This window comes from Chionomys nivalis, chromosome 1, assembly GCF_950005125.1.
Source record: "Chionomys nivalis chromosome 1, mChiNiv1.1, whole genome shotgun sequence".
In the NCBI taxonomy this organism is placed as follows: domain Eukaryota; kingdom Metazoa; phylum Chordata; class Mammalia; order Rodentia; family Cricetidae; genus Chionomys; species Chionomys nivalis.
In genome coordinates, this window is record NC_080086.1 from 79,683,993 (window position 1) to 79,694,123 (window position 10,131).

Consider the following 10,131-nt stretch of genomic DNA (forward strand, 5'->3'; position numbering starts at 1 on the left):
AAATATAACTGAGGGCTGGGAGCAGGAGGATGAGGGAGAAAAATCAGTTTATTTTTCTTTTAGAGGAAAGAGTTGCCAGGGTCTGTGTTTGGGGGTTGGCACTGATCTTCCCCCTCTGCCCTCAGTTTCTCAGCAGGCTGTGTGGCGCTGCCTGCGCTAATTAACATCAAAGCTGTGATTGAGCAGAGACAGTGCACTGGAGTCTGGAACCAGAAAGACGAATTACCTGTGAGTTCTGTTGACAATTTATTTACCCTTCTTCCCTCCTTAGAATATGGGCGTTTTAAGAGTCAAAAGTGGTCATCATGCCATTTATTCAGGAAACACTATTGTAGCCATTCAGTGGGTTTGTTTTTGTTTGTTTAAATGCACGTAACGTGGGTGATGAATATGGTTGGGAATATAGCTTTGGGTCCAGCACCACTCTCAAAAGGAAACAAATCAGTTAACTAATTGAAATTAAACTAGGCATGAGGGAATAATCATACACATTAATTCCAGCACTCAGGAGGCACAGAGGTAGGCAGATCTTTGAGTTTGAGTCCAGTCTGGCCCACATAATGAGTTCCAAGGCAGCCAGGGCATCACAGTTGAGACCCCGTCTCAACAACAACAAAAGCCAAAATAAGAAAATAGTTATGTAGGACATAGAATCTTTTGGAGACACTGGAGGAGTGTATCCAAAATTTTGACTTCAAGTTTCAGTTGCAAGCTGATGAACGCAGTCCTTAGAAGTGGGAGAGTTGTATTTTCTAGTAAGCTCACTTATGGGCAGCAGTTTATCTGTAAAAAGAGGGCCCCTTCTCTTTATGGGCTACTGAAGCCTAGAGGCGGCAGGCACACTGTGCAGAGTTTATTTTATGTGTTTCCTCTGGCAGAGGACACTAAGGCTTTAACTTAAAATTACCATTTCTGACGCAGTTGTGTCCAGACCCTGGAGGACTGAATTAAGCCTTTGGTGTTGGCTTCTTCTTTGCCACACCTGCACATAGGTTTGTCTGCAGTTGCTTTGTCCTTCCAGCTGTAAGCCTGTCAGTTGGTTGCATCAACTTTTAAGAGCTTGTTGAAGATGGTTTGTGATTGAAGGCACAGGTGTCCTCCCAATGCTCCATGTGGTCAGGACAGAAGCAGCGTTCTACCCTGCTGCTGCTGCTGCTGCTGCTGCTGCTGCTGCTGCTGCTGCTGCTGCTGCTGCTGCTGGAACAAAGGAAAAAAACTCAATGCCGTGAGAAGATTCCCAGCACTGGCAGTTTTATGGTCATGCTGTGAGCATCTTTGAGACTGCACACTGAAGTAGAGCAACCAGTAGGACCCCAGCTGAAAGTGTGCACTTGGGGCTAGGGAAGCAACAGGAGGTAGTGGCTGGTAATGTTTCCCCACGATGGCTTTGATGTACTTTGTCCTCTTTTTTCTTTTTTGAAGATATTCTTACTGTGTGTCCACTCCTACTGTATGTCCAGTTTAGGATTCCTCTGATCCTCCTGGGTACTGAGTTGATAGGTCTCTTCTACCATTTTTGCAGTGCTGTAGTTTGGACTCAGGTCTCTGTGAATACTAAACTCCATCCCCTACTCTTTGTCAGTTTTTCCTTAAAGAACTTTATTAATAGGTCTATTTTAATTTTGTTTATTTTTTTGAGTCAGTGTGTCTCTGTGTCCATGGCTGGCAAGGAACTCAAACTCAAATCCCCTTTCTCTGCTGGGATTAGATGTGTGCCACCACACCTGGCAGTAATGAACGTTTGAACGGTAACTATTACAGAGTGAGAAGGAAGGGAGACTGGAAATTGGTATGAAGCAGCTGCTCTGCTAGATGACTTCAAGCTTTTATATGATTTGATATGTTTGTGGCAAAAATGTAATGGTGATACTATGCAATGAGTTTTAATATACAAATCACAAAAGATCCTGCTGAGATTTAGCTTAAGCTGGAACTGGTGGTACAAGCCTGTACTTCCAGGTACTTTGGAAGCCGAGGCAGGGGTATCTTATATCTCAAGTTCAAGGCCTGCTTAGACAGCTTACTGAGATCCTGTCTCAAGAATTAAAAAAAAAGGTATTTGCATAAGGGACGGGGCGAGGGGTAGGGTGAAGTGCTGGCTTAAAGCTACCTGCCCACGTGCAGAGCCCTGCATTGGATTTCCCAACACTTCAACAACAACAGAAAAAAAAGGGAAAGGAAATGGGGGAGGATAGACAAAACTTGCCTCCCCTCCCTGTTTCAGGTTTTCTCTGAACCGCTCCCCACAGTTTGCATAGGAAGCTTGGATCCGAGGCTCTCACAAAGGACAGCTGTACATAGACTTCCCTTGGAGGGGTTGTGGCGCTGTATTTATCACCTCAGTGCTGTCTGCAGAACAGTCAGGGTATCGCAATCCTGTGGTTACATTCTGATAAATTTCCAAGGTGTTTAGTCCAGGGATGTGGCTTAGTGGTTGGTCACTTATGGACCAGGCTCTGAGTTTGCTTCCTGGTACCACTGAAAAATGGTGTTAGCTTCTGAAGCATTGTGTTTGATTCCCTAACACCTCAGAGTCTGGTTTACAAAGTAGTAGTGTAGTTTTGCAGACTAGTTTACCTCAACTTGAATCCTAAGGCTTCCCTTTCTTTGAGACAGTTCCACAGAGTCGCTTCAAACAGATGGGCTTGCTGCACAATAGGTGGTAATGTGGATGGCTTTCAGGGATTAACTAGCCTTTCTGCATTTTCTTTTTCTAACAGATTGAAGTGGACCTTGGTAAAAAGTGCTGGTATCACTCCATATTTGCCTGCCCCATTCTTCGTCAGCAAACAACAGATAACAATCCACCCATGAAATTGGTTTGTGGTCATATTATATCAAGAGATGCCCTGAATAAAATGTTTAATGGTAGCAAGTAAGTGTCTGATTTATTAAGCATTAAATACATATCTTTTTGCATGAAGATGTAATAAGGATAAACAAATTATGAATTATGCATTTATTTAGTATTTCATTTGTTTGTTTTTGTTTTTTGAGACAAGGTTTCTTTGTATAGCTCTGGCTGATCTATAAGATCAAGCCAACATCAAATTCAGACATCTGCCTGCCCATGCCTCCCAAGTGTTGGCAATAAAGGAGTGCAGCACCATGCTCAGTCCATAACTAGATTCAGAAATTAGTTTCTTAACTATTCATCGAAAGTGGCTAACATCTAATCTGTTTGGTTAGTTTAATCTGCTCAAGGGTTTGGAGATTAGAGTTATAAATGTAGTCTGATTCCCTCTAAGGTCTTAAGAGTAATGGACTAAATATGCCCTTTTCCTTTCTGTGTTTTGCCTTTCTCAGTTAGGGATTTATTTTGAAGTCTTTTTATATGCTGCAAAAGAGCCATTTGTTATTGTTAAAGTTACCAGAATAGCCCCAGCATTTGAGTAGCAGAGGCAAGAGGATCTAGTAGAAAGTTCAAAATCATCTTCAACTACATAGCAAATTGGAGGGGCCATCCTGAGCTACGTGAGATTGTTTCAGCCTACTTCCTGCCTTCATCCCCCAGAAATGTAGGCTACTCTGCATTATGGGATATAATTGTTTAGTTGACTTCCTATTGATGAATACAGTGCCAGTGTGTGTTCTCCACATGTGATAAATTCCTGCCATTGTGATCATGGTTATAAGTACATAGACTGAAGGCATATTTGACCGGTGCGCTAGAATTAACCAGACCAGCTCAAAAATAACAAATATAATTTAATAATTGGAAACGGGGAAAACTCACATGACCGGGGTAAAAGTTCCGATGTCCACAATATGTCGCAAAGAGAGAGTACACCTTGGATTCCCGGGTTTTTCTTCCCTGGCCCCAGGCGGCCACACCCTAGCCAAATGTGATTGGCTGAGCTTCCCCATCAATAGACATTGGTAATTTTTATAGATAATGAGCCCAACTTAAAAAAAAAAAGTCTCAAAGGTATTCTGGCCTAAGCAGTTACAGAAAAGTCTTCACTGGTGTTGGTTCTGGGCCATGGTGGGCAGACCCGTTTCTGGGAGGGCTCCTGCTTGAAAGAAACTGTTTCTGCCCTGCCCAGACCACACAGAAACCCTGACAGTGCAGTTCACTGGTGACCTGCAGTGTTCTTTGTCACTGATGGCTGTATGGGCTGTTCCTGGTGCAGGCTTGGCAGCTCACAACATATCTGCTGTCCTTGAATAGATTATACAGTTCACACATTTGAAATTCAGTTAGGGGCAGGTGCAGTGTAAACCTTGGTGGGCTTAGGTTAGATTTACTTCTGAAATTAAGGAATCAGTTTTCAGAAAATTGTCTTTGTTTCACCTACAAAACAATTTTCACGAGGCTGGAGAGATGACTTAGTGGTTAAGAGCACTGCCTGCTCTTCCAAAGGTCCTGAGTTCAATTCCCGGCAACCACATGGTGGCTCACAACCATCTGTAAGGAGGTCTGGTGCCCTCTTCTGGCCTGCAGACATTCACACAGACAGAATATTGTATACATAATAAATAAATAAATATTAAAAAAACCAAAAAAACCAATTTTCACCAGTTACTAAGTATTGAAGAGGCTTTCAGGTGAAGATCTGACTGAGGTTTATTTTCCGTGACCCTTCAAAGCGTGGCTGGCAGTTACAATTAAGGGGGCATAATTAATCCTCCAGGCAAAATAAACACTTAAGCTGTGCTTCTGCACATATGGTACCTAAGTGCTCGGTGCTGACCTTGTTCTTTGACTCATTCTTTTCTCTCTTATGTTTAGATTAAAATGTCCATATTGCCCAATGGAACAAAGTCCAGGAGATGCCAAACAGATATTTTTCTGAAGAAATGAGTTTGTTTGCAATTTGTAAGTGAAACTGAATTATGGGTACATTCGAGACGAGCGATCCATTGACTGCAGCTATCCAAGGACTGCCGGGTTTATAAGTTGTGCTCCAGAAGCTACTGACACGCTAGTGTGCACGAGGGTGTGCTCCAGATGGTGTTCCATAGGGCTTTTATCACTCTTGGTCTCCGTTTCTGATCAAGTAAACACACCAGCAGTTGCCATTCAGTGCAGGTTTTGTACTTACTATATGGTGATTTTGTTACTTAAAAGCAGAAACAGAAGTTGACCTTCCTGACTTGTGTTTAATATTCCTGCTTTTACTTCTGTCATTTTCTTGATAATTGTAAGCTTGAGCGTGTTTGTGGAAGAACTTTTTTTCTTGTTATATATACATAATTAAATGAAAATTCTTTATAGGAGTTTGACAAAGTGAATTGTGGTTATACAACGAATTTGCTTTTTTGTTTCATCTTTCTTTTTGGCTTAAGGAAGAAAGCTGTGATAAATTCCAGATTTGTGTTGCTTTTTGATGTTTTTCTCTGCTCTAGCTCTTGCTTCAAAGTCAGCACGCTTGCATTTGAGTTCTGTCTGTAGCCCCAGCAGGCTTCCTATTTAAAATCCCATCATGAATTTAGCCGGCAGATGTGAGAATGAAAGGGATATTACTGGTTCTTTGCTTTTATTACCAAGAGGTGCTTTTTAAAAAGTATATTTAATAAATGGAATTCTGAAGTAAGGGTGTTACTAAGTTGATACATGGTCTCTCGGTCTTAGCACCCTGTCCTTTGAAGTCTGCCTTCAAGTCTTGGCTGGGTATCACATTAGTTTTTCTCACAGACACACAGTGTTGTGCATGTGGCTATAAATATGTACACCAGCATCAAACATTGTATATGTGGAAGGGAAAAAGCATGTTCCAGTTCTAAATGCAGTTGCCAGACTCATCACTTCAGGTCATTAAGGGTAGACGCTAGCACCTTCTGTACTGCGGCCACATTGTTCTGTGTTGGATTAGATATTGTTCACCCCTCTATCCTGCAGCGTCTTCTTGAGTTGACTGTGGACCTGTATAGTAATCAAATGGCTACAGATAATGTTTTTTCTTTTGTGAGGTGTCTTCATTTAATGCACTTCCCAGAAAGAGTCTTGCATAAGAGTTATTCTCTGTATGAAGAACTACATGGCAAAGACGTCTGTGGACATAATCTGACTTAAACCCATGAAATACTTCACCTTGAGAAGAGTGCTGTGTGAAAGTCACCAGATAGTCCACAACTTCGTTTCATCTGACATAGATCTGAACATCAGCATAGGAGTACTTTCATGAGAAAATGAGGAAGTTGTAAACACTGAAGCAAAGAGAAACGTGACTCTTCCTATATTAAATACAGATGGACTTGGTTTAAGGGAACGGGGATAACAGCTTTGGTGCTAAGTTAATTAGAAATTGCTGGCATTCACACTGGTGTACTAGCCTGGTTTGCTGAAATGTTTACCTGGGGGAGCTGGCATTTGCTTGTGAAGGGAAAGAATAATACTCAGAAAAGCCCTGTGGAATGACCATGTGGTCAGTTTCATGGTGATGGCTCCTGTGTGCTGTTTTGGTTAGCCGGGATCATGATTGGCCCAGCTCAGAGTGCATGCTTTGTTCAAACTCAGCCTGGTTCACATGACTTCTGCTTTATTGTGGGATGCTCTGTAAAGTTCCCCATATCCCATGAAGCAGTGAAAGAGGAGCAGAGATGCCTCTGAACTGCAGGAGAAAAGGCAGAGTGCCAGGCAGTATCCTGTTGAGGGTGTAAACTCGTTTACTATAGATAAGTTTTCCTTTGAATTAAATTCTAGAGTGTCAGGCTTTTTTAAAAAAAATAAATAAATAAAATAAATAAATAACTGTTATTCCTAAGCCAAATTTAGTTTTTAGGGTTTTTTCCCCCCATAACTTATTCTTACCTTCCAACTTCAAACATCTATATGACATTTAGACTTCACATAAAGTTTGTGTGATACAGACGTGTTCTTGAGGCTGGTGGCAAATCCTTTTTGGAAGCAAGACCCTCAAATAGTTGGCTCAGGCCATTTTAAGGACAGAGGCTCTGCCTGGTCCTCCTGGTGCTGTGAGCCACATTGGCAGTTTCTTGTGAAGCTCGTGAAACTTTAAAGAATGACGTTTTACCATGAAAATTAGGTTCTAGGCTCTTCTTTACCTGAGTGAACTTTTAATCTGTGAGAGACTGACTGCAGCAGAGGTGGATTTGAAGAAGCCAGACCTTGACCAAAGATGCTGACGTACAACATTAGGACCTTTCTACTCTAGAACCTCCTTCACAGTGGTGTGAGACCATGCCATCACTGATGCCGTGCTCATGCCAGCATGCAGGAGGATGCCATCTGTCTCTTTCAGCCTCTTACTAGAGAAGGTTATGCTAGAGGCAACGATTGCCAGTCACATGGCTAACAGGCATTGGAAACAGCCGTAGCTTCTTTAAGAGCCATTTCCTTTCCCAGTAGTGGACCAAGGCCGCCATGGGACTCTGCTGAACCAATAAAACCGTACTAGCAAATGTTTAGATTCTGGTGTAGCCAGAGCTTCTCCGCAGTGGCTGAAGTTGTTGTTTCCTCTTCTCTTTTGTGTGATCATCACAGATGCCATTTCTGTTCAGTGATGATTATAGAGACTTTTAATACATAAATGAACGGGTATTGGTGCCTCTTTATTTTTAAAAAATTGAAGAAAAAGAGCCACCTCATATTCAGAGAGTATGTGTTTTGTGAGTGTGTGAGCATTTAATTGAAAATAAGTAAGGAAGTAAATTTTTCGTTTTACTTTTTCCACAGCAGCTAATGTGTAGGGAGACATTAAACCCACACCAAATCATGTGGGGATGGGGATCCCCCAGTCGTCCTCTCCAAGTAACCAGTCCCATAGACTGTGCAGCTCAGATTCCTTATTTTTATGCTATGTACTGTTTCCACCTCAGTGATGGCAGCCTTTAGGACAGTGTCAAAAGCCAAGAGCTCTTGGATTATCTGCACAATTCTAGCTGCTGGTGGACCACACAAGCCCTCTATTTTCCCAGCCCAACCTCTCATTAAGTAGACTGACAACAATGCTGTCCGTCTCTTTAGTCCGCCGACTCAGGTTATCTTCAGGGAAGGTATGGAGATGTGGCTTGTTCAGTTCATCTCTAGGATGTGTATGGTGAAGACAAACCAAATACTTTTCACCATTGAACTGTCTGTACATTATCTTACAATAGAATACTGTGGTCTTGGGGAATACAGAGAGGGAATATGTAGCAAGGATCACATACAAAACTTGGTGTTTCATAAGCCTGCAGCTGACAGGTTATATGTGGTACTGCAGTGTTCACCATAAGCAGGTACAAGCTTCATTAACTTTCCATTCTGAATTACAATTGAGTAGATACCAAAAACAGAGTGGCAAATGTATTTTATTTTAGTAGCGGACGAGGCAGTTAGTTTTAGGGTGAGTTTTCCGCTGTTGATTTTACTTCGAGATGTAGCAAGAGAAATTTTTTTAAGGCATTTTTAAGCTGTAGCAGGCATATGCTTCATTTATTTCCAAAGAGGAAAAAGCAGCTAGACTCCTAGCATGTGCTTCGCTCCATGGTATGGCTGGATACCTACACTTTGTAGTAGCCGACTGAAGCCACTCCCAGCCAGGCAGGTGTGAGCTTCTGTAGGGTTTAGTGCCTGAACATTTCTTTTGGGAAGGGGCTGGAGTGAATGTCCTGGGATGGGAGGGAAGCAGAAGGACACAGGAGTGCGAATGAGTGTGCATGTGTGGAAATTCCCCATCACCCTGAAAGCTAGCAAGCAACCGCTGCTGGCCCTGTTTCATTCATGACCGCAGCGCGCATGCCCTTCACCACGTTTTCTAACTCACACTAAGAACTCATCAGATCATCTTGCTCAGATGGCTCAGGATTGTATTTCTTTGGCTTACCCCGTGCTCCTGGGTTCTATAGTGTTTCTATAATTATGAATAGTGTTGCACTGTAATCTATCATATAGAGCTATATGTATGGAAATTTTTGATCAGTTTTTTAAGAGATGTATCCTGTTTGCAAAGGCACAATAAAATTGCATCTTCTAGATTATAGGCAATAAAGGTAACAATAAACCTTACTTAAATCATACTGATACTCTCTGCTCATTTTATTTTGGGGGGGAAAGTTAACATATCCAGTAGTTTCAGGGATCTCATTTTAACTTAAAAAATCTGATATATTTAATTTATAAATTTCGGACTGATACATTAGAGTTTGGAAAACTATAAGAAATGCTTTGTTATTGTGTGTATTCCTATGTAAAACATATGGCTTCTCCTGTGTATATTTTTTAAGATTAAAGAATTGCACATTTAAAAAGTGTTTGTGGAACCAGTCTGTGAACTCGCCAGGTGACAAGTCCGGGTGGGATGTGGAGGTGCTTATTGTGAGAGGAGAAAGTCCCTGTCAGCATCTCATCACCAGCAGTGTGGGAAGAAGAGGGTACTCTGTGTTCCCAAATCTGGGGGTAAGTGGGATGCACCTCAGCACTCTGGGTAAGAACAGAGGCTGAATTTGTCTAACCTCTACAGGAAACACGATCATCTGTAGAGAACAAGAACCTGTGTTCCTTTTTCTAGTTTTGTTACCAAGGGAAAATCTTGTCTCATGAAATAACCTGAAAGAGCCCCTAGAGTCAGCCCGAGTGTTGGACAGTCTTTCAGAGCAGAATCTTGCCACCATAGTTTGGTTTTCCTTGGTGTCTGTCCTAGTTGGTTTTCTGTTACAAACACCATGGCCAAAAGCAACTTGCCCATAAGCCACTCTGTTGGAGGCATTTCCTTGATTGGGGTTTCTTCTTCACATTGACAAAACTAACTAATACAGAATCACTGAGGAAAGAGCCCTAAATAAGCACTACCTTTTAGTTGACTTAAACATTGCTAATTGGAGGTGGTGCTACATGTCTAGGTAATATTATTAACTTCCAACTCTGTAGATAATACCTTTGCCACATTGTAACAGTTACTACCTTGGGTGAAGGGTGTGACTGCCAGAAACAGTCGCTAACTTGGACCTGTGGATGTCTGATGCTGATGAAGTTGCTGAAAATGCTTGACATCTCTTCCTTCACACTGCATGTTTTGTTTTGTGTTAACCTTTGGGGTGGGTCAGATTCTACTTGGCTGTGTATATAGACATGTTGACCATTTGAGAAATGCAGGGTTAACCTAGACTAGACTTGCCTGGTTTCTCCCTGCCAGCTCCCACTGAAGACTAATGACACCTACCAGTCACCATGACAAAACAGGCCAT

The 10,131-nt window shown here is 42.0% G+C and overlaps 1 protein-coding gene across 2 annotated transcripts in view; it reads left to right on the top strand.

Annotated features, from left to right (window-relative positions):
• The window catches only part of Rmnd5a (required for meiotic nuclear division 5 homolog A), a 66,790-nt gene extending 57,601 nt beyond the window's left edge, over positions 1–9,189 (top strand). The window contains exons 7-10 of one of the 2 annotated variants that reach the window (XM_057767593.1): positions 126–228; positions 2,721–2,875; positions 4,733–4,819; positions 5,914–9,189. In XM_057767593.1, coding sequence (XP_057623576.1) covers positions 126–228; positions 2,721–2,875; positions 4,733–4,796 — 322 coding nt within the window. In that variant the 3' untranslated portion in view covers positions 4,797–4,819; positions 5,914–9,189. Of the gene's footprint in view, positions 1–125; positions 229–2,720; positions 2,876–4,732 lie in introns of both variants that reach the window. The other variant, XM_057767585.1, reaches the window with a different exon arrangement.
• Positions 9,190–10,131: the final 942 nt, after the last annotated feature.